The following is a 24,025-nucleotide window of genomic DNA, read 5'->3' as shown; positions in this document are numbered from 1 at the left end:
AAGAAGCTCGTCTTCTAGTGGACATTTCTTTCACCTTATTTGTAGAATGTGCAATTGAGTGGAATGTTTTAACTTTACGGATAAATTTTATATATGGGTGACCCATCTTAAGAAAGTTATCAAAATACATCGAGCAGAAGTTACACTTAATTGATTGGCTATTTGCAAAACAACAAGTAATCTAGCTACTTATTACATTGTAGTATGTTAAAAACAAATTAAAGATCTATATTTTCCAGAAAAAGGTCATTCGGTCAATACAATATACTGAGGATGTATCTTTAGATAAGTGGTTAAATATTTATATTTATGATTTTTCTCACCAGAGTTCAAACTTCATAATTAAGTCGCGTTTTCTCCTTTCATCTATCTTGTTTTGTTGTTCGTTTCTTTTCTTTTTGCTGAACTTTGTACAAATCATACCGTTTGTAACTTCTTATAATAAAAAAGTTATATTGAAAAAATTACCAAAAAAAATAAAAATGAGAGTAAGGCACGTGCCACACTTCTGTCTCACCTGCGTCCGCTCCTACATGGAACTGAGAAAATTCGTCGATAATGAACATGAAGCTTTGCGTTATAGTTTAGATATTGAAAAGTGGGCATAGTACGTGCTCCCGTTATAAATGGCTGCAAGTTATGTACCTAGCCACACGTATAGTTAAAGTCATATTCAACTTCATTCCATTTTTCACTCATAAATAAAGTTTAGAGTAAAAACATTTCAATGTTACTATATTTCTCACTTTATAATAGAATGAAAAATTGGTTTACTTCAAATATAAAATAATTTATTTTTGTTCATCACTTTATTTTTTACTCTAAAATAAAGTATCATTAAATCAAACTCAAACTCTATTATAGAGTTGTTTTATTTTAGAGTAAAAAAATATAATAAACCATTAAGGATGGTCTAATAACTGGTGTTGAAGAAAACAGCAACAACTAGTAACAAGAGAGAGATATTTAAAAAAAAATACAGTTTTTTTTGGGGTCAAATACAGTTTTTATAACTTCATATACCAAAGAATGCTGACGACAGCTTTATACAATCAGTAATCAAAGAAAAAAGTTACGTTTTTATCTAAGAAATGAAAGAAGGGAAATAAAGTGATATTTTTCAGGTACTTTAAACTATTATTCACCAAGCACAATTACAGTGGGAAAAGAAAGCACATCACTTTTAAACTATTACTAGATTTCGACCCGTACAACCGTGCAGGTGTTTATTTTCATTTTATATACATAAATATATTTTTACATCATTTATGATATATATATTTATTTAACAAATTAATATATGCATTAAAAACATATTAAATATTATTTTTGAATCAATTAGCAATATTTTTACATTTATTTATTTCAGATAATATATTATTATATATACAAAAGTCTAAGATATGTCGATTTTTATATATGTATTATATATTTTTGAATGTTAAGTCGTTATATCATCGTATTATATTTATAGCATAAATATATTATATTTATAAAAGCTGTTTTTACAAATTTATCAATTTAATATAATGTTATCATATTTAGTTCAATATAATAATCTCATTTAATATGAACTATTATTATTATAAAATGATAAAAAATGTAATTTTTTATTTTATAAATGATAACTAAATATGTATATATTAATGCATAATAATAGTTCATTGCTAATTACGAAATTAGTTGAAATATTTACATAAAATTTTGAAAATTAAGATAACGTTATAATATTTTCAAAAGATTTGTTAAAAAAATTATACATATATGTATATATTTATTTATATTTATATTTAAAATAAAAAGATATCATCCATAAATGATTTGTATTATTAACTTTGATGAATACATGTTAATTTATATACATGTATTACATAGTTTTCTAATATTAACACGTATTACCTACATATTACATTTCGAATATAAATACTTACAAAAAATAAAATATATAAATTAAAGGATGGTCCAAATTATAAAAAAATACATGAAAGAATTCATTACTTCTATTTTAATAGATAATATAGAATATAGTTAGAAATTTTAAGAAAATAGTATACAATTTTTTTTTATAATAAAATCTTAACTAACATTAACTTATAATAATATTAGAGTACTAATCACGAAATTAATCAATAATTCATTTTATAATAATATTTAAAATATCTATTAAGATTTTGTAGATTTTTTTCTCAACATATTTTTATAATTAAAAAATAAGACAATTTTATAGGTGAGTTGTTACATATGTCAATTATCTAAGATGTGATATCTTAATGATGTCATAATGTTAATTATAATTAAATAAAATATAATTTTTTAGGGAAGATCCATTTTAAAAAAATCACACATGAATAGAAGTTGTGACTTCTGTTTTAATATAATAGACTAAATTTTTCACCTGTACATCCGTGCAGATAGATTTTTATTTTATAAATATATAACGGATACCATCGGAAAACTTTAAAAGATATTTATATTTTAGTGTTATATATTGTGTAAATCTATAATATTATTGGTTATGTTTCTTATTCGATATTATTAATGTATAATAATTTGTTTTATATATTTTACTTTATTATTAATTTATATTATATATTAATATATTTTCGAGTTCGGTAAAATAAATTCATAGTATGAAATAAAAAAAATTGAGAATCTCCTTCATTTTTTCTAATTTTTACAGACTGAATACAATTCATTTTAAAATTTTATTTAGTTATACTATAAAACTGATATTTTCTTAGCATAATTTATATTTCTATGTTACTTATTTTAGTATATTGTGGGATTTTATAAGTAAATACATTATAATAATACTATAGTATTAATTATGAAATCAATCTCTGTATTAATTTAAAAATATTTAAAAAATTTATTAAGATTTTGTTAAGTTTTTTCAACATATTTTGTTATAAGTAAAAATAAAATTTAAATTTACAGTTAAAATTTATTTATTAATATCTATATAATTTATAAGATTTTTTAGAAATGTTATATATCAAATAGATTAACTTAAATAGTCAAATAGATGTAATTGATGAAATAGACCTAGTATGAATTTTTATGGTATTTCTTTTAATAAAGAAGATATAGAAAATGATTATAAATTTTGAAAAGTAGCATACACTTTTATTTTATTTTTTTAATAATAAAATTTTATTTAAATTAATGTATAATAGTATATATTATTGATTACGAAATTAATAAATGGTATTAATTTAAATAAAATATTTTAAATTTATAGAAAGATTTTGTTAGATTTTTTCTCAACAGTTTGTTATAACTAAAATTAAAATATAAATTTACAGTTAAAATTAATTTATTATTAATATCTTTATATATTGAATAGATTAATATTAAATAAATGTAATTAATGAAATAGACGTAATAAAGCTAATATGATTTTTTTTTATGATAGATAAAAATGGTACTTCTCTTTTAGTATATTAGATTCTTCCTCTGAATTTCTAATTCCTGAGACTGCAATCATGCACTCTACAAGACTTTCTTTGGAGACTCATGAAAGTTTTTGTATTTAAAAAAAAAAAAAGTGAAAGAAAGTGATGTCATTTTTCTTCTTCGACTGTGCATCTAACCGATGGAGGTATAAAAAGATCCATTATTCACGTGGTTTTCTTCTGCTCCAACCTTTTCTTATGTGATAGAAACAAACTAAACTTTTATGCTTATGAAATATATCAATTGATCATCCAAATTAAGAAGCATGTCATGTTTGTGAAATCATCACATGTATCATTACCTTAATTTTACCTATTTAAAAACTATGGCTCTGATTGGTTTAGGCTGTTGTGGCTGTGATTTTTATAAAAAGTGGCTTGAAAACTTTTAAGGCTTTATAATCTAAAAATGAACCATAAATATATTCTAAAGCCATAAATTGCTGGGTTTTTTTTGTAAGCTTTTAAGGCTTTGAAAAAATCTGATTTTTTATCCTATATTTTACAAAAACAAAAGAAATAGCTTGCTATTCCCTGATAGAATAACGGGCTTTTTAATGAATTCTGATTTTTTATCCTAAATTTTACAAAAACAAAAGAAATAGCTTGCTATTCCCTGATAGAATAACGGGCTTTTTAATGACATCCATAAAGAAAAAAACACTGGGCTAGTTAGATCGAATCAAGAAAATAAATGGGCTTCCTATATTATATAATTGGCCTTAGTCTAATTTCTCGGTTAACAATCAAAATCTAGACCACCTTGTATCCTGGTTTGCTTGCCTTACCGCTCACCTCATCAGGTTTTTGGGCCAAACTAAACAAAATTTCATCAAAGCTAGGGTACAACATTCCCTTTTTTAGAGAACAGTCGAACACATTAGAACTAATTAGGAAAGTAGTTAATGTACGCAAAAGTGAAATTTGAACTCATAGGGTTCAGTAACTGGAAAAGGTACGTATAAAATAATAAAACCAATTTGGTTTCCTATTCTAAAGAGGTGTAGAGCAAATTGAATTTCCTCTGGCTACAATAAACCATGATCCGGCAAACTAATCTGATGTTGATGAGTTGATGGCAAAGAATCAACCAAGACCCATAACAAATACACACATAGTTTGTCTGCACCTTGAGTCAAGTCTTCGTACCATTTGATTTCTACATCTGCGAGAGCCACGTTGGGCCGCACTTAAGCGATGAAAGATTTGAACCATACGTTACCAACCCAAATCCTTTTCGCTTCTTAAGAAATACTATTAAACAACAATCGAATACATTAGTTTTTCTCTTCTTATTAGAACAAAAAAACTAATAGATCTCCTCAAAACACTATGATTTAATTTATTTTCTTCTTTTCCCGTATGCATAGCGATGCTGGAAAACATTGCAAACTGAATCATTATTGTCTGTACGTCATGATGAATTATGAAAATTGTATCGCATGCCGAATTTAAGAATGATAATAAATACGTTAGTTCATTTATATATTTGTTTTCATGCAGTGGCCTGATAATGATATATTATATAGGTAAGTAACCTGAGTTAAAGATAACAGAATTTTTGTAATTTTTAAAATATTAGATATTTTAGATCGATAATTAATTTATTATTAGTTTAATAAGAATTATTTTATTTTAACCAAATTATGAAGGACATGTCTTGTAACTATTTTAATAACTAAAATTTATTTTTAAATTAAATTTATAAATATTTCTGGTGATGACACTTTAAAATAGGATATAAAGATATTTTTTTAAACAAAATATTCTCAATTTAATGTATAGAAAATACAATGATGAATTGATAATGAAAATTTTATCTTATAGCACACATTCTCTCTTTGGAACTACACTTGAATACACTTTCCATTTGTAATACATTTTTATGTGATTTGTCTTTATTACCCTCAATTAAGACATAACTATACATTCTTAACTTTTTCTAACTAATCTCATCTCAATTAGATAAAAATAAAAAATCAATTAAAAATATAAATCTGAATCTATAATCTCTTTCTTCTCTCTACTTTCGAAATTCAGATTTACTTTCGAATTACAGATTTCTTCATCTTCTTTAATTTGTAGAACACTATGAAAGCCAAACTTATCTTCTGTTTTGTCTATCATATCTCTTCTTTTAAACAGTTCAGATAACAAAAACTAAAAATGTTAGATTTGTTAATATAACCCAGAAACAAAGTGAGGTTTAGTTTCTTCACAACTCATACCATATTTCTCTGGATTCTGAGGTTTTAACTTGTTTGTTCAAGTTTAGATTCTACAAGATTCATTTTTGTTTTGTTGATTTCTTAGTATTGTTGTGGATTTCAAAACCCAGATCAGCAAAGTTTCAATTTTAATTTTGATGGGTGGAGTGTGGTGTGGACTCGGAAGGGGAACACGGGTGGTGTGTGTATGGGGTTTGTGTGGATGAGCGGTGTGTGGATAGCCGACACGTGGGTGGGTTGTGTGTGGACGATTGATGTGGGGATGGATGATATGTGAATAGGGCGTCATGGTATTGCTCCGTGTGAACAGAATCTCCGAAGACTAGTGGAGTGACTTCTGGTGATGTCTTGTCTGGTGAAGTAGGTGCAGGTGAACCGTCCACAACCAATTGACCGATTAATAACATTGCAGTTGATGTTACAGTAATGAGAGTTATGTCATGGTTATAGTGGAAGTTTCTCAGATCTTTAAATATGCATACAAAGACCTCCTTTGTTATCCTATATATAATATTTTTTGTTCCATTTTTTTGACTTTACAGTATAGATTGTTATTTTGTAGTTGCATATCACACTTAACCCAAACGTCGGTACAATCTATTATGCAACTTGTTGTTTCGTTTATTGAATTTTCTATAACATGTATATTGTTATGACCACATCCACAGTTCTCGTGCCATCCATAAGTTCCATTCCAAACCACAACTTTTGTCAAACTGGCAGTTTCTATCCACAAAGAAGATTTCTCATCCACACAACAAACGTCCACACATCACCTGAGTATCCATGATTGTCGTTTTCATTAAAGGCAAAATTGTTCATAATCTATCGTTAGTCCACATGTAAAAAGTGTGTCTAAATGTATAGAAAAATCAAAAAGTGTCTCCGTAATCAACTCATTGATAATATATCTATATATCCCCTGACAAATTATAATAGTCATGATATCTCTATGTATAGTTCATTTATATATTCATTTGCATCGAGCATGCTTTGCCCTGATAATGATATATATTCATTTGATATATATAGATATGTGCACCTCGTTTATATGACTTCATTCAAATGCAAATAACATTATACTATCGTCTTCAAAAGTCAATTGATCCTATACATCGTGAGTTGTTCTTTACTGAAACTAATTGTGGTCAACTTCTAGCTAGATATAACTGATTGATTGGTTTGGAATGTTCGTGCATTTGACACAACCTTGATGTATTTGACATACACAGTCTTTTTTATAGATGGAACTTACCATCGACGTATATATGCCAATGCCATCACACTTAGGGGAGGATGTAAACTTTTTATAGGAGGCAAATCATACATAAATATAAAAATGTAAACCTAGAACGTGATTTTTGATAGAGACAAATATAACTAATAGGATTTAAAACATGATTTGTTAACATTAAAACATGATTTTAATAGAGACAAATAACTTAAGTTTACAAACAAAGAATTTGAAAATTTCATGATGCAAGTGCGACCCCTTTGACTTTTAACTTAACGTAGATCCGCTGCTGATCACACTATCCTCGGGCTAAAATAAATAGGATTTGCTCAAATAAGGCCATCAATGGACCGTCTCAAACTGCAACAAACCCGGCTACACTTTTCTGTTCTACGAACAAACAAAAAATTAATACTATACTACTATTTTATAGATTTGGAAATTTAGAAACTACGGTGAAGAATAGTTTCATGTGTTTTGGGATGTGACATTAAATCTTGTAAAGACCGAATAAATACTTTTGATTCAGTTTTATCAGCCGACCAGTTATAACGTACGGTGTCGGTAGCTCGAACTTTAATATATTTGTATATATGTTTCTTTTGTCAGTTATGCGTTTGTATTCTGTATGGCTAATTCTATGAATGTACTATATTAATTCTATAAATTAAATATTTTCTGTACGAAAATCGTCGAATATTTTTCCTCTTAGCTGTGTTATAGGATTTATATTTTACAAAAGTATTGTAACTTTAGTTTTAATATTGATCTTGATAGTCACTTACAAACTAACAACTTAAAAAAAAAGAAACACGTTAAACGGTCTTTTTCCTTGACTCCCGCTTCAGAAGTTTAAGTCGTCTGTAAACAAGCCTCCTTTAAATGATCAAATAAATAGTGCAAAGTAGCATTATTGATTTAACCAAAAAAACTAGATAAATGATTAGACCAAAATTAATTTTTTTTTTAAAGTTGTTAGTTTAAGGGGCTTAGTTAACTTATGATTTACTACTTCCAAATTAGAGTATATCTTTTAGATAACTTCGCCATAATTCTCATAATGTTAAGTTTATTTTGCTAAATAGTTATCTCAAATGTTAAGAAATTTATTATAAATAACTCAAAATAAAACATTTGAAATATGTTTTGATATGGTAATCAACATTGAAATACTTGAAATAATATATATTTAAAAAAAAAAAAAAATTTCCTAATTTATGAGATATCAAAGTGAAACTTTCCCTATAAAAATGCTCATAACTCAAGAATTTAACATGAAATATTTTAACAAGTCAACCCCAAAAACAAGGAAATATGAAGAGATTAATGATAATATCCTAATCCGAAAGCTTTGCTAATACTGAATTAGTGGCGAAAGCGAAATAAAAACTAAACATTTAATTAAACAAAAAAGACAGTCCCCATGTCTTAATGGCAGTGGCTCGAATTTCCACGAGGGAAACTTTTATAGTTTTATACAAAATCTTTGCTCAAATACCAAACTCCTTTGGCTTCTTCTTCTTCTTCTTTCTTCTCAGATTCTCTGGACCAAGAAGATGGATTCGTGAATCCATATATCTCCTCTCTCTATCTAACCTTTTGCTCTTTCGCTTCCTCAGCTTCTAGAAGCATCAATGGCGGAGTTCATCTGTTTATTCGGAAAGGTCTTCTCTCTCTCTCTCCTAGATCTTTTCTGTTAATAAGCTTCTGGGCATCTCTGCATGTATGCTTCATCACTCTAATCTACCAGCAAACTCTGTTTCTTTCTTCATAAAGATTCAAAGTTTCTACCTTTATTATGATCTCAAGATTGAAGATTCACTCAAGTCTAATGATTTGATTTGATGTTAATGCAACAGGACAGTGCATCGATTGTAATAAAGCAACCAAAGAAGTCGCCTCTGTTCTTAAGAATGATAGTCTTAGTGTTTGCAATGGTCTGTGGTCTCTACATTTGCTCTGTTTGCTTAAAACAGTTTAGTTTCCAAACCGCCCAGCTTGTTCCAAATCCTGTTGGTTCTCACTCATCACACGTTCTCACTCGGATTCATTACCCAAAGCCACAGACTTTTAATCGGTAAACTACTCTCTGTTCTTGTCTGTGTGTCGACACTCTGTTTCTAATGCTCTGTTTCTGGGTTTCGTTTAAAAAAACAGAGCTGAATGTGGGCACAATCCAGTAAGGTTCTTTGTGATACTCTCGATGCAGAGATCAGGAAGCGGTTGGTTCGAAACGTTGTTGAACAGTCACGACAACGTGAGTTCCAACGGAGAGATCTTCTCTGTTCTGGAACGAAGAAAGAACGTTTCCTCCATCGTTGAGACTCTCGATAGAGTTTATAATCTTGATTGGTTCACGAGCGCTTCGAAGAACGAATGCTCTGCAGCGATTGGGTTCAAATGGATGCTTAACCAAGGCTTGTTAGCTAACCATGTGGAGATTGTGGATTACTTTAACCGGAGAGGCGTCTCGGCTATATTCTTGTTCAGAAGGAATCCTCTGAGGAGAATGGTTTCTCTGTTGGCAAACTCTTATGACCGTTACGCTAAGCTGTTGAGTGGAACTCACAAGTCTCATGTTCATTCTCCTGAAGAGGTTTTGTATTTTTTTATATGCATTTAATAATAATTTAGTTTGTTTTTGTTTTTGATTTTGGGATTGTTGTAGGCAGATGCACTTTCTAGGTACAAGCCTGTGATCAACTCGACGTCGTTGATCCATGATTTACAAGAAACAGAGAGTTTAGCTGCAAAGGCTTTGGAGTATTTCAATACCACTAGTCATATGGTTGTTTTCTATGAAGATCTGATAGCAAATCGAACGGTAAGGTTTTATCTATAGAAGCAAAGTTTGTTGTGGGTGTTAACTCCTTTTGGTGTTTGGTGCAGAGGTTGAAGGAAGTTCAGGAGTTTTTGAGCATTCCTGTGAAGGATTTGTCAAGCAGACAGGTGAAAATACACAGAGGAGATTTGTCGGATCATATCAAGAATTGGGAAGATATAAACAAGACATTGAATGGGACTGAGTACGAGAAGTTTCTACGGGCAGATTACTAGTTTTTTGGTTATCTATTGACTCTTTCTTCTACATTTAACCTAAATGTTTTGCAAAATGCAAAAAAAAATAGAAAAAAAGTCTTCTTGTTATGAAACTTTCTACTCTTTTTTTTTTTGCTCAACTACTTGTTGATCTTTTCCTTTATTTTACCCAGTTAGTTGTAAATGGACTGGAAGATGGATTGCTTTTAGAGATCAATTAAGTTTGAATGTGAAACTTCTTGGGAAGACGACCTATTTCCACACCAAAACTATCGTATAGTAATAAATGTGCACAATGTTTCAACCTCGTCGTAATTGCACACCACAGAAGTATAACAACCCCTTTCCACACGCAATGAAAGTTTGAAATTCGTTTCCACACAAACCGAACTAATACCTATAAAAACTGGTTAAACGGTTAGTGTTCTCCAAACCATAAACTTAACCAATGACAAACTTAACTAACCAAAAATGATCCGAGTACGATCCGATTAGAGAATATAAACCATATTAAATCAATGATCCAGACAAACCCAAGACCAGACTTAAGAAAATTAGAAACCCTAAAAACCTAAATCCTTTGTCTCTCTCGCCCAAAACGTTGTTGATCTTGTGCTTAGCTCCATTCACGTAAATGTTCGACAATTCTCTCTCTCTCTCTCTCTCTCTCTCTCTCTCTCTCTCTCTCTCTCTCTCTCTCTCTCTCTCTCTCTCTCTCTATTTATCTATTTATCTCTATCTCTCTTTTTCTATGTCGTTATTGTTATGTCTCTCTCTGGTATTGACTCAAGTGTCTCTCTGTTTTGCAGAAATCGACAATGGAACCATGGACTGATGTGAATGTTGAGTGGACAACTAATTCTCTACACCAACATCTTTTCGGCCCACCAACAACACTACTTCTTGCTCGAAAGCTAGAGACTCCAGTCAAATTTCTAGATTCATTGCTCATACTTTCTGGGTTTGGAAAAAGAAATCTCTTCTCTAAAATTTTAGATTTTGGGGTTCTAAATAATGAAAGGTAAATCGATTTTAGGAGTTTTTAGAAGGTTTTGGGTCGGGTTTAAATCGATTCTTAGTCGGATTTTTATATGGGTCTGGTTGTACTAGTACCAACCGATATGAACTGGTTTACTATCGGTTCATGATATAAACTATTAAAACCAAGCCAAATATCGGTTTATGTGGAAACGGGTTTCGAACTTTCATTGCGTGTAGAAAGGGGTTGTTATACTTATGTGGTGTGCAATTACAACGAGATTGAAACATTGTGTACATTTATTACTATACGATAGTTCTGGTGTGTACATTTATTCTCAAATTGGTCTTTTTAGACTCTATCCTCATCGATGAAGTAGGCCTTGAAATTAGGCCCAAAAAGATCATCAAGAATCCTGTTTTATGCTATTAAATATGCTTGTATGGTGGTGGGCTTAATATTATTCATATCGAGCCTTTCTCGACTACGAAAAGAAAATGGTAAATTATGGTGGAGACGTAAATCAATACTAGATTTTAATCCGCACATCTGTGCGGATAACATTTCATTTATAAATATAAAATTTTATATTATTTTGTATATAATAATTTATGATAATATATTGCTGTCATTTTAAAAAATAACTAAATAGATGATATATAGTTCTAAATATTAAAATTTAACAGATGTAAACAATTTTATTTTTTGTAAAAATTATTACATAATTTATGAATATTAATCATTTTAAAAGGTGAATGATATTTTCGTCACTTTAAACGGTGAATGATATTTTATTTATTTATCTTAATGAAAGTATTTTTTCAAAATATATTGGTTTACCAATTCAACAAAATTTTAATATGTTTGCACAAGAAAATAATTTTAATATGTAATTCATTAATTACTTCTATTTTAATATAATGTAGAATATACTTATAAAATTTATAAAATTAGCAAATAATTTCATTATTTTATTTACAATAAAAATGTAATTAAAATTAATTTATAATAACATTATACTATTAATTGCGAAATTAATCAGTGCATTAATTAAAATAATATTTAAATTTTTAAAAAGATTTTGTTAGATTTTTTCTCAACAGAATTTGTTATTCCTAAAACTAAAATTTAAATTTATAGTTAAAATAGATTTGTTATTAATATCTTTATAATTATTTAGAAATGTTATATATTAAATAAACTAATGTAAAGAATAAAAATGTTATTTGAATATATAGACCTAGACTTCTAGTATAATGATTTTGTAATAGTTAAAAATGATACTTTTCTTTTAATAGAGAAGAATAGTCTCAATCATCTAATCAATTATTACACTTTAGTTTACACATTACACACCAGTAAAATACAGTAAATTCCAAAGTCTTTTTGACACGGCTCTCCAAAATATTTGGACCTAAAGATATTATCAGTTTAAGATCGTGATAATAACGAATAACTTAAATATTCTTCAGTAGATTTGAGATACTTTTAACCTATCATTTTCTGTATATATAAGCGTATATAGCCGTGCCTTAGATTTGTTTATACACTTCCTCTCTTCTTTTCCACCATAAACCATGAAAAGCTCCATGTTCCTCGTGGCAGCAGCTTTCCTCTGCCTCGTAATTTTTCCGACCATAACCTTAGGAAAAGACCTGAGATTCTGGCCAAACCACATCAAAGGATGGCCACATCCGTCGGATACCTACAGAAACGTAATGTTAACGAGCACTTCCCATAAATTTAACTATGGAGATTCCAAAGTCTGGAAATGTACTTATAGCAACGGATCTGGTCCAGCCATTTCCATTTCTCCGTCAATACCGTCAACACCATCAACACCGTCACCGTCAACACCGTCAGCTTCGCCTCCTACTCCCAAAACGTCTCCTCCTCCGCCTCCAATTCCCAAAATATCTCCAACCCCGTCAACACCATCTCCTCCTCCACCTACACCATCTCTTCCCCCTCCAACTCCCAAAATATCTCCAACCCCGTCAACACCATCTCCTCCTCCACCTACACCATCTCTTCCCCCCCCAACTCCCAAAATATCTACACTGCCGCCAACACCATCTCCTCAGCCTTCAACTCCCAAAATATCTCTACCGCCGCCAACACCATCTCTTCCGTCTCCAACTATCAAAATATTTTCACCGTCGCCTACACCATCTCCTGCGCCTCCATCTCCCAAAATATCTCCAACACCAACACCAGCACCAACACCATCTCTTCCGTCTCCAACTCTCAAAATATTTCCACCGTCGCCTACACCATCTCCTGGGCCTCCAACACCCAAAATATCGCCCCCGCCAACACGAACAACTAGTACACCTTCGCCTCCAACACCCAAAATGGCTTCCCTGCCACCTACACCATCTCCTCTTCCAACTCCCAAAATATCTCCACCCCCACCAACACCGTCTCTTGCGACTCCAACTCCAAAGAAGTCTCCATCTCCACCGCCACCAACACCATCTCTTCCGCCTCCAACTCCCAAGAAGTCTCCATCTCCTCCACCACCAAGCGGTGGTGATGGCTCATCGTCTCCTAGCGAGCCATCAAATCCACCTCCGGAACATCATCATCATCATCACCATCAGAGTCCATTGGAACACTTTGGAAGTTGTGTGAGAAACATGGGACCTGTTGGAGAATGTCGTGGGCAGATGGCGTTTAGTTTCTACACGAGGATGTTTCAAGTCAGTGATTATTGTTGCAATCTTGTCGTCAACATGAAAAATGAATGCGAAGATGCCATTTGGGGATATTTCACCGATCCCTACTTTGTTTCTCTAGTTCGTTTCACTTGTCACATCATGTACTAGTTTTTTTTTTTTCATTTTGATTAGGGTTTTTTTCTTTAATGGTTTTGTCTTGTTTTGGTTCGTTTAGTCATGCAATAGTGTTGTCGTCTATATCCTATGGACGCCTCTTTCGTTATAAGTTTTAATTAATTAATATATTGTATGGCTTTCTTTCTCTTTTCTTCTTTTTCTTTTGTATCCGCAACTGACATGTTAAAAACCAATAAAATTCGATCTCATTCAACTACGTGAGATCAAATCTTCTTAAGAGAAATAATTTGTTTTGACTTGGAAGATCGTTAGGAATATATTATATCAAAGTCTTCATTCCAACGAGTGGAATCTTAATTACGGGAAAGAAACAGAACCATTTAGCACACAAAATGAATGTTTCTTTTCCTTTTTATTCGTGATTCTTATAGTATAATTCAGTTTTACTTAAACGTTTTCTTCTTGCATGGCTAGTCACCTTCTTTCTGTTGCCTCCTCCAATATTTGTTTTGTTTTATAATCTTATGATATGCCACATATTAATGGATATCTAATTTTCAGTTCGTGGTTCAAATCTTTGATTTATTTTGATTGCGATAATGCTCAATTTTATTGTTGCAAAATAGAATATTTTATTCTTCTCGGTATGCATATCAATTAGTTGAAGAAAAACATAATCTATCTTAATTAAAAACTAAATACAACTTAACGATAGAATCAGTTATTATTTGTTGCTAACTGAACTGCTAAGCTTTTAACTTGTTAGCTTAACTTCAGCTAAATTTCTTAGTTTTAGTTATATCCTTTAGTATATTTTGAAAAGTTCGTTCAAAAAAAAAAAAAAAGTATATTTTGAAAAGTTTCCCTGTAGTCATATGACTGGATATATTTATTATATTTATTACATTTGTTTTCACATACAAATTTTTACGAAACTATTTAATCTCCAAAGATTATAACAATTATTTCATCAGTCATCTCAATTACATAACGGAGTCAAACTTATATCACAGAAAAAAATCAATGGAAAGAAAGAGTAACTGAGTCTTAACCAGAGGTTCTGTCACCACCAAAACCGGATTTTAAGAAACCGGTTTGGTCCAAATGAGTCACATCTCCCCAAACTTGGATTCTCCATTTGTCTCCGTCGAATAAACGGAACACATTAACTGATGTATTGAGAATCTTGTCAACGTTTCGTGCTTTTGGACGAGCTCTTTCGTACATAGATCGTATCACACCTCCATGAGTCACTACCACCACTCTCTCACCTTCATCATCACCACAAAGTAAGAACAAAAAGCAATGCTTAGAAGAACAATGTGTGTTGACTACTAACATGATTAGTGAGAAAGAAAGAAATAAAACCTTTATGTTTGTCGCCGATTCTCTGCAATGCAGATGTACATCTATCATATAGTTTGTCAAGACTTTCTCCTCCACCCTTTTATTCATATAAAACGAGCAAAACTTAGTAGTTGAATTAAGAAACTAAGGGAGAATAATAACAATTCTTACTGGAATATCAACGTCTGTACGGTTAGATAAAAAGGCCTTGTAAGCTATGGGGCGAATCTTGGAAGCTTCTTGATACACAAGACCTTGCATATCTCCTAAATGTCTTTCCCGCAAGTGAGGATCAGTAAGTACCTGCACACACAGTTGAGAAACCTCTATAGCGTCTAGCAAAAGCTGGAGACTCGTAAAAAAGGAAATGAGGTTAATTAATACCTCAAGGTTGCCACATCTAGCTGCAATGATCTGAGCAGTCTCAAAGGCTCTCTTCAAGTCAGAAGAGTAGACATAAGATATCTTAGGCTCCTTTGATAACCTCTCAGCAACCTTTTATCGAAAGGAAAGAAAAGTCTTTAAACGTTACGACAGTTATAAAATTAGACAAAACTGTTAAAAAGTAAAAAGACACATACTCTCACTGCTTGTTGTCTTCCTGCATCGTTTAGCTCAACATCTATATGACCCTGCAACCCAAAAGTACATTTTGTTATTACAACAACATCTAAAGGTTACCAGTCAAGATCCTAGAGGGAATAATACTCCTAATCTTGAACTAATACAAAGATTAATTAAACATTACTGAAAAAAAATTCAAGAAGAGAGTAGGGGAATCAGGTATCAAGTTCGAGGCCTAACTACAACCATTATTTATTCTAGTTGAATAGGTATTATTACCTGGATCTTTCTCTCTGCATTCCAAGATGTTTCTCCATGACGAACAACAACAATCTCAGCGTAAGTTTGATCGACGGAGGAGCTGCCAAGAAACCAGCGAGAGACATTCCATTAGACGATCAGATCAGAGAATGAGCAACATATAATAAGAGAGATGCAGAGAATGGTGGAAGCATACTTCAAACTTGATTCAGCCATGGGAGCTGCTGAAAAAATTTAATTTATTTAATTTTGTTTTTTTTTGAACAAAAATTTATCTTATTTTATGTATTATGTCAACCAATTGGTCGGTTTATCAAACACTATTTGTAAGCTTAATTTTTTTTTTTTTAAAGTTTATGAATGGTGTAGTAATTCAAGAAAATTATTATATATTTTTATCAAGTTGAGTAACATATTTGCAAATGGGTTTGTATTTTAGTGAATTCATCAAATATTTATTATGTAATTTATTATATAGAAATTATAAAGATAAACTTAGAAAAACAAAATCTATTTGAAAATGCAGACAACAAAGAAAAAACTATCAAAACGCGGCGGCTTTTGTCGTATCAAAACAAAAAAAAGCCAACAAAAACGCCGTCGTTTTTACTCTATCTCTCTCTATCTCTCCCTCTCTGTTATCTATTTTGATAGGGACCAATAATTAAGCCCCTTTGTCTAATCTCATTCGTTGTCTGGTCTTCCCCAGAAATATCATTTTACCTTCCTTCCACACAAGAAGATATTTTCTCAGCAACGAAGCTTCCTTCCTTCTTCTTCCAATGGATCCGACGACGGCGGCGGTGATGCCGATTGATTTGCCGATCATACACGAGAGCGATCGGTACGACTTCGTGAGAGATATTGGGTCTGGCAACTTCGGGGTAGCTCGTCTCATGACCGATAGAGTTACAAAGGAGCTCGTCGCTGTTAAGTACATCGAGAGAGGTGACAAAGTACGCTCCTTTTCAATTCCATGTACTCTCCTCCTCCTAGATTGATATATAGAGGGTAGTAGTAGTAGTTGTAGTGATGATAAGTTTCTAGATTTAGTAGCTTCCCTCTTTTAGATTTGTCAATGCTTTTAAAGGTGCTAACTTTTTTATTCTCTCAACCGTTTTTTTTTTTCTTTCAATAAATGCTTTTGATAAAGTTGTGATCTTTTTTTTTTTTTTTCCAGATTGATGAGAATGTGCAGAGGGAGATCATCAACCACAGGTCCTTGAGGCATCCTAATATCGTCAGGTTTAAGGAGGTGATTTTGACGCCTAGCCATCTGGCTATTGTGATGGAGTATGCTTCTGGTGGTGAGCTTTATGACCGCATCTGTAACGCTGGTCGGTTTAGTGAAGATGAGGTCTGTCTCTACTAGTGTACTCTTTTTTTACTTAAATCAATTTTTGCTACTACTGATTTGTGTTTTAAATGTTAACAACAGGCTAGGTTCTTCTTTCAGCAGCTTATCTCTGGAGTTAATTATTGTCATGCAATGGTACTGTTCTTGCCAACTTTTGAAACCTTTTTTTTTTGTTTCAGTGATTTTTTACTCTTTGTGTTGATGTTGATGTTGATGTTGATTCCCCACTGTGAAGCAAATATGTCATCGAGACCTGAAGCTGGAGAATACATTGTTGGATGGAAGTCCTGCCCCTCGTTTGAAAATTTGTGATTTTGGTTACTCCAAGGTATATGTATACTAATACTATATGTATTCCTCCTTGTGTTTCCTACTGATTATCATTGTAACTTTGCATTTTTCGTTTTCTTCAGTCTTCTGTTCTTCACTCGCAACCAAAGTCAACTGTTGGTACTCCTGCATACATCGCACCAGAGATCCTTCTTCGTCAGGAATATGATGGCAAGGTATGGACCAATTCTTCTCTCTTTATTGTTTATGCTTTGAGTTCTCCTCCTGATTTACATTTTTAACAGATGGCAGATGTATGGTCATGCGGTGTGACCTTATACGTTATGTTGGTTGGAGCTTATCCATTTGAGGATCCAGCTGAGCCAAGAGACTATCGAAAGACTATACAAGTAAAAACCTTCTTTCATCATAAACCATCTCTCTTGTTTCAAACTTTGATTCTTTGTGTTTGCTTTTAAAAACGCAGAGAATCCTTAGTGTCACTTACTCAATCCCTGAGGACTTAAACCTCTCACCAGGATGTCGCCAGCTTATCTCAAGGATCTTCGTAGCCGATCCTGCAACAGTAAGTTCTTTCTTACACACTCTCTCTCTCTTCTTTAAGAATCTTCCTGATGAGAGAGAGATCCATCTGTGTGGCAGAGAATCAGCATCCCAGAGATCAAATCCCATGAATGGTTCTTGAAGAATCTCCCCGGTGATCTGATGGACGAGAACAGAATGAGTAGTCAGTTCCAAGAGCCGGAGCAGCCGATGCAGAGCCTGGACACTATCATGCAGATCATCTCGGAGGCTACCATTCCAGCCGTTAGAAACCGTTGCCTTGATGACTTCATGGCTGATAATCTTGACCTTGACGATGACATGGATGACTTTGATTCCGAATCTGAGATTGATGTTGACAGTAGCGGAGAGATAGTTTATGCTCTTTGAGAGTTTCAGAGGACAAAGTCTGTTTTGTCCGCCGTACTGTTCAGACACTGTTGGAGTCTTTGTCTTCTCTTAAGCTTCTCTACCACCATCCTTTTATTTTTGGATCGTTTGTTTGTCTTTTATTTTATCTACAGACTTCGGATTCATATACATATATATATGTGTAATATATTTTTATAATATATGATCCCTTTGAGCATTCATTTTATGTGTTGCCAGACACATCACATGAAGGCAAGTCTATGGTTTGGTTCCATCTCTCAGACCTTTCTTCATCTTTCTCTGAAGATCGGTCTGTGTATCATGGAGTTATATTTTGGTTACTACTTTGTTGTACCAATGATGTGCTATGCTTGATCTTGAAACAGTGACAATCCGTAGGAAGATGAGATAATATTTTTTTAGGCTTTATATTATAAATATCAAAGCTTATAGAGAGTTGTAATCAAACCGTGTAAAAAAAATTTTGTGGATTTTGTTGACAAAAAAACTTTCAATTTACATATATACATATATATATATATATATATATAATTTGTAATATATTTCTCTTTATTTTAATAACTATTGGCAGATTTATACACATTCTATGACATCAGATTTATGGAAAGAAAAAAGGAATTCTACAAATAGTTTGAGTACAAGATCCCATTTAGAATCTACACATTTGAACTAATCCTATTTCATAGAACCAGATGTTATCATATTATTTTATTTACCGTATATCACGATCTTTGTTCAAGAATCATCACTTGATAGTGAACCTTATATCACGATCTTTGTTCCGTTTTCTTGAACTCCATCGTATGTGGATATCAATTTTCGGTTTAGGTTCATCACTCAGACATTCAGCTCGTTCCTCTGAAGATGGGTCTCTTGCTTTGAATATATGTTGATTACTACTTTGTGATATGCAATGTTTGCTCTTGAAACAATCCGTTGGTTGGAGTTTAGTGTTCGTTTCAGACATCGTGGCCATCAGCTTTTTGATATCCCAATGGTTGACTTGAACATCCACATTTATCATGCATCTCAATGAAGCTTCCAACTCTTTGATGCTTCTCCTGCACCTACAGATCACCAACACATTTACATTAGATGTTGGGATCGATTAGGGAATGAGCCAACCTATAATTTGGCTAAACGGGAAGGGTACTGAAAAATATATAAAAGATACTTAACCACATTTACTTTGTTTTTTTTTTTTGGAAATCTCTTATTTAAAACTATAATTTTGTTGAAAATAAAAATATATTATCCAATTGAAATTTAATTTTGTAAACGCAAAGTGAGTTGAGACCTATAGTGTAGTAATTAAATTGGTTGTGAGTGACAAACCATGAAATATAACCCCAAAAAATCCAATTAACCATCCCTGATCAAATATAACCATTAACCATCTCCAATAATTCATTTACATGTAAATCAAGATATCAATATAAGTTTCTAGTGGTATCCATGTGTACACGTAATCTCAAATAAAAACAGAAAGAAGATATTTCTTTAAAGTATTTAAATTAAGAACTAACGCTACTTCATATAAGCCAGAAGACTTTTTCATGCATTTTCATGTCATATAAATTGATACTATTCATATACAGTAAACATACCTATACTTCTTGATTAAATTTCTGCGTCTGAGCTCCGCATAAGCTTTAAGAAGAGAAGCAGCGTTGTCAAGGTGATTCTTAAGATCTTCAATGATTTTCCTCGGAGAATCTTCAACTTCTTCACTGAGTTTATCGACTTGAGCCACAAATGTAGTGATCCTCGAGATTGTATCCTCAAGACGGTACAAGATATATCTTGTGCTTAAAGATCTCTCTATTGCTTTTTTAATGGCTTCGTGGACGACTTGGAGAGCAAGTCCAAGAGCAGCCCCTGCCATAAGCTCGATAACCATTTTGTTGAGACTAGATTAAACGCGATAGGAGGAGATTAACTTTAAATCTAGAGGTTCATGAGTGAGGAGTCTATTTATATGGAAATGTGGAAGTCTTTTGTTAACATAACAAGTTGTTTTCGAATTGATTATTAACTATATCAGACAAAAGTTGTAGACTTTGATTAGTATGGGTCCGACGACTATCTTTCTTTCTAGGTAAAAAAGAGATGTTTGGATCTAGAAGTTGTTGTGATCACTAAATACGAGGAAAATACAGAGAAATCGGCTTTACTTGATGACTACTTAATTAACAAAATGAATGAAAATGATATTTTCTTTAATGTATTGAGCTGGAAAAAGAAATTGAATACAGACAACAAACGTTGCTTATCAAATTTAGAGGAGGAAACTATTTCTTTATTAGTTTCTTTGTATATGAAGAAGAGAGAGGATTGTAATGAGGTCCATGTTTTAATAGTTTCACAAAAAAAATCAATTTAATTGATATTAATTTTGAGGGACAATACATTCATCATCATTTTTGTGATTATTGATGATTAAATTAGCTTAGTGATTACTAAATTACGAGGAATATAGAGATTAGCAAATCTCAATTATTTACTTTGTAATCAGTCACTCACTTAATTTGATTTTGTATGATAAAAATAAGATAATAATAAAAAGAAAGAGGGTAAAAAGAGTTTTCGAAAAAGAAATTTAGTGAAACATACAAGAATTCAAATATCACTTGTATGTTATTTAATGATTTATTTTCTTTTCAAAATTAAAGTTAATTATTTAACAAAATCATCTTTGAAGTATAAAACATTTGTTTAAAATACTTCTAATGAAATTTTTACCAATCTGTATTCTCTAAGTCTATGATTCTTCTCTTGTACCTAAGAATCATTGCACTGTGAGTTTTGTTTTAAGTATATATCTAATATATGTTGAGAAATTAACAAACCACACATAAAAATATAGAAATATCCATGAAATTGCTGCTTTCATATCAATTCTGAAATCTACACCTAAATATTTTCATTTTCTTTAACTTAAAACAGAATATATATTTTGTCATGTATACAACAGAACTAACTTAGCCAAGTTTTCAATAATAAATCGTATGAAAATGCATAGTGAACTAGTGATTCTTTTAACACTTTTTAAGTCGTTTACAAAAAATCATTTTATTAAGTTTGGTTCAATATAGTTGAATAGCAAAGATCATTGAACAAACCTTTTTGTTATCAACAACTTATATATTTGTATGATGTTAGTTACGGCATCGTTTAGTTGTAACTTTTCCCTTGCACCCAATGTTTTTAAACCCGATCCGGACACTAAACCGGACGACTTACCGGATTACAGATAAACCACAGGTTAATAAATAAATTAATTTTATTATATAATAATATATTAGCTATGTAAATAAAAATATAAAAACTAAAGTTTAATATTTTTTAAATATTTTTTAAAACATAAATTAATAGTTTAGATATGTATATATTTTATGTTTAAATTTTTTTAGAAAATACTTAACTTTAGTTTTAATATTTTTAATTTCATTTGATATACAAAATATCAAAAAGTAGTTTAGATTATTTAAAATTTTCTCCAACAAAATAAGATTTACGACATCTAAAAAAATCAAGACATAAAATTTATAAATATTTAAATGTCTAATTGAATAATAAATTAAATTTCAAATACAAAATAAACCAAAAATAAAAGATCATTATAATAAAATGTCAATAGCGGAAATAAACTAACACCAAATCACATCAACTAATTTTGGTTCTCTCTATCATCGTTCACTTTATTTTCTTCAGGTGACATAGAGAAACTGAAATCTTCATCAAAATCTAAAAATCACAAATATAAAACTGAAAAAAAAACCTAACTTTTTTTTATCAGCACCTATTGGAAACTTATAATATAAAACATAATCTAAAAACTTAATTGAAAACTTAAAAATGAAGTAAAAGTTATTTATTGGTTCGACCGGTCGTTTGATACTGGGTTTTCGCGGGGTTTTGCAGGGTTTTCGATATTAGATTTTTCATAAAATCCAAACCGGATTTTTTCTGGGTCACCAAGTATATTGGTTCAACTGCGGATCCAGATCGGGTTTTAAAACACTGGTTGCAGCTGATGTTGATGTGGAACCATGTCGGTTTCTTAGCTCATGTCAAATACCCATACGCGATTTTTACGAGTGCAATCCGAACTCCGAAGCCCAAAACTATCACAACCTTAATAGAACTCATTAATTCCGGCACGTGGAGCAAAACTACTACAGAATCTAACTAGGCCTTTTAATTGATAAAAGGGCCTTAAAATCATACAAAATAAAAATGGGTAACTGTAATATAATATGTAGGAAATTGCAAATTTTATTTGAAGTTAGACAATAGTCTTTTCCCTAATCCCATGGTTAGAAAAGGTGTTGACTTGTGAATAATGGAAGGATTAGATAAATAAATAATTAGTAGAACAGAAAATTGTGTAACATGTTAATTTCTTTTGAAGAAGATTAAAATTAGTGAAATAAATAAACATGTACTGTTGACAAAAAAAAAATGTATAAACAAATTTAAATGATACTCCCTCCGTTTGTAAATATAGAATATTTATAAAAAAAATTGATGTTCCAATATATAAGATGTTTTTATTTTTCTAGATAATTTTTAATTTATTAAAAACTGTATACCCAATCATATTTTATGATTTATTTTGTAATTGGTTGAATATCATTAATTTGTCATTAAAATGATATTTTCTAGATAAAAAAATAATCTTTTAATATGTGTTTGTTTTACCTAAACATATTTGATTTAGGAACGGAAGGAGTATGATTTTAGCAGAGTCCAGAATCAGTGTAGTTGGTAATTAATTGGTAACTACATTGAAGTTCGTTCTTCTAAATCTAATTAAACAACTATTTGCAACCAAAGTTACCAATTGAAAGAAATTTGTTTGGTTATTAGACTGATTGATTTAAGGTTTTGTCTCTCTGTGTTTGATACTTTAATCAATACATTTTGTTCCATTTTTTTTGTATTTTGATGTAATTAATTAAAACTGTCGTTTCATTTTCTAATATTTAATTTCTCAAGTTGAAACTTGAAGCTTGAACCAAATGGTATATAATGATAAGCTACTGAGTTTGAGGCTTCAAAAATACATCATCATTCACTAAAACATTTTTATTGGAAATTTTAATAAGAAATTAGAATGGAAATGGATTCTTATCGGAAGAACTTAAAAAAAAAACTAATAACTAAATTTTCAAACGTATTTTATATTATTTTAAAATAAAATAATATATTTGAGTTTATCAACGGATGGAAATGCTTTTAGTATTCTGCTATGTTTATTTGGTTACCCAAAGAGCCGATGAGTTGTCTGATACATACCAGAATTTTAGAATTTGTGCTTTATCAAAGACTAAGAGTAGCTGGACAGCCTTACCCCATGACCGCATACCTCACATGCACCGGATTGCATTGGAGGACGATGGAGTCGTGTTTTGTTTTGCATACTCAGACGTACATAACGTTGTGGACTCTGTAACTGTGGATCAAATGTCTGGTTGGAAATTACTTCACGTTTGTCCATGAAACTTGGTGTGTTGGTTGCCAGTGACCAATT

At 31.2% G+C, this 24,025-nt stretch overlaps 5 protein-coding genes across 5 annotated transcripts; 3 read left to right on the top strand and 2 right to left on the bottom strand.

The window, feature by feature from the left end:
- The first annotated feature begins 8,368 nt into the window (after positions 1-8,368).
- LOC106444310 (nodulation protein H) lies at positions 8,369-10,165 on the top strand. Its single transcript, XM_013885795.3, has 5 exons — positions 8,369-8,581; positions 8,777-8,994; positions 9,075-9,513; positions 9,586-9,741; positions 9,807-10,165. Exons 1-5 carry the CDS (start codon positions 8,552-8,554, stop codon positions 9,972-9,974), a joined length of 1,011 nt encoding a protein of 336 aa, XP_013741249.1. The 5' UTR covers positions 8,369-8,551; the 3' UTR covers positions 9,975-10,165.
- A 1,986-nt stretch (positions 10,166-12,151) lies between these two features.
- On the top strand, positions 12,152-14,024 carry LOC106442457 (vegetative cell wall protein gp1-like). The gene has a single exon (XM_013884140.3). It carries the CDS (start codon positions 12,513-12,515, stop codon positions 13,761-13,763), a length of 1,251 nt encoding a protein of 416 aa, XP_013739594.2. The 5' UTR covers positions 12,152-12,512; the 3' UTR covers positions 13,764-14,024.
- A 580-nt stretch (positions 14,025-14,604) lies between these two features.
- Positions 14,605-16,031, bottom strand: LOC106444309 (phosphoglycerate mutase-like protein 4; the record flags this gene model as incomplete). Its single annotated transcript, XM_022717355.2, has 6 exons — positions 14,605-15,004; positions 15,102-15,177; positions 15,252-15,383; positions 15,465-15,575; positions 15,662-15,712; positions 15,924-16,031. Coding segments are annotated over 6 exons (702 nt in total), but the record flags the coding sequence as incomplete, so codon positions are not given.
- A 277-nt stretch (positions 16,032-16,308) lies between these two features.
- LOC106440004 (serine/threonine-protein kinase SRK2D) lies at positions 16,309-18,689 on the top strand. Its single transcript, XM_013881573.3, has 8 exons — positions 16,309-16,861; positions 17,086-17,262; positions 17,344-17,397; positions 17,498-17,590; positions 17,676-17,768; positions 17,838-17,942; positions 18,020-18,118; positions 18,196-18,689. Exons 1-8 carry the CDS (start codon positions 16,688-16,690, stop codon positions 18,484-18,486), a joined length of 1,086 nt encoding a protein of 361 aa, XP_013737027.2. The 5' UTR covers positions 16,309-16,687; the 3' UTR covers positions 18,487-18,689.
- Positions 18,690-19,061: 372 nt separating this feature from the next.
- Positions 19,062-22,914, bottom strand: LOC106444308 (RPW8-like protein 3). The gene is made up of 2 exons (XM_013885793.3): positions 20,097-22,914; positions 19,062-19,556 (listed from the first exon to the last, which is right to left on the bottom strand). Exons 1-2 carry the CDS (start codon positions 20,387-20,389, stop codon positions 19,235-19,237), a joined length of 615 nt encoding a protein of 204 aa, XP_013741247.2. The 5' UTR covers positions 20,390-22,914; the 3' UTR covers positions 19,062-19,234.
- Between the last annotated feature and the right edge of the window lie 1,111 nt (positions 22,915-24,025).

The sequence above is a fragment of the Brassica napus genome, chromosome A3 (assembly GCF_020379485.1).
Source record: "Brassica napus cultivar Da-Ae chromosome A3, Da-Ae, whole genome shotgun sequence".
NCBI classification, from domain to species: Eukaryota; Viridiplantae; Streptophyta; class Magnoliopsida; order Brassicales; family Brassicaceae; genus Brassica; species Brassica napus.
Note: the sequence above shows the minus strand (reverse complement) of the source record. Positions and strands in the feature narration are given on the sequence as shown.

Coding starts and splice junctions, on each gene's coding strand:
- LOC106444308 (XM_013885793.3), bottom strand. CDS start 20,389: ATGGTTATCGAGCTTATGGCAGGGGCTGCTCTTGGACTTGCTCTCCAA. Junction 19,557..20,096: donor AATTTAATCAAGAAGTATAG/GTATGTTTACTG, acceptor GGTGATCTGTAG/GTGCAGGAGAAGCATCAAAG.
- LOC106440004 (XM_013881573.3), top strand. CDS start 16,688: ATGGATCCGACGACGGCGGCGGTGATGCCGATTGATTTGCCGATCATA. Junction 17,263..17,343: donor GTCGGTTTAGTGAAGATGAG/GTCTGTCTCTAC, acceptor TGTTAACAACAG/GCTAGGTTCTTCTTTCAGCA. Junction 17,398..17,497: donor TTAATTATTGTCATGCAATG/GTACTGTTCTTG, acceptor CCCACTGTGAAG/CAAATATGTCATCGAGACCT.
- LOC106444310 (XM_013885795.3), top strand. CDS start 8,552: ATGGCGGAGTTCATCTGTTTATTCGGAAAG. Junction 8,995..9,074: donor AAGCCACAGACTTTTAATCG/GTAAACTACTCT, acceptor TTAAAAAAACAG/AGCTGAATGTGGGCACAATC. Junction 9,514..9,585: donor ATGTTCATTCTCCTGAAGAG/GTTTTGTATTTT, acceptor GGATTGTTGTAG/GCAGATGCACTTTCTAGGTA.
- LOC106442457 (XM_013884140.3), top strand. CDS start 12,513: ATGAAAAGCTCCATGTTCCTCGTGGCAGCAGCTTTCCTCTGCCTCGTA.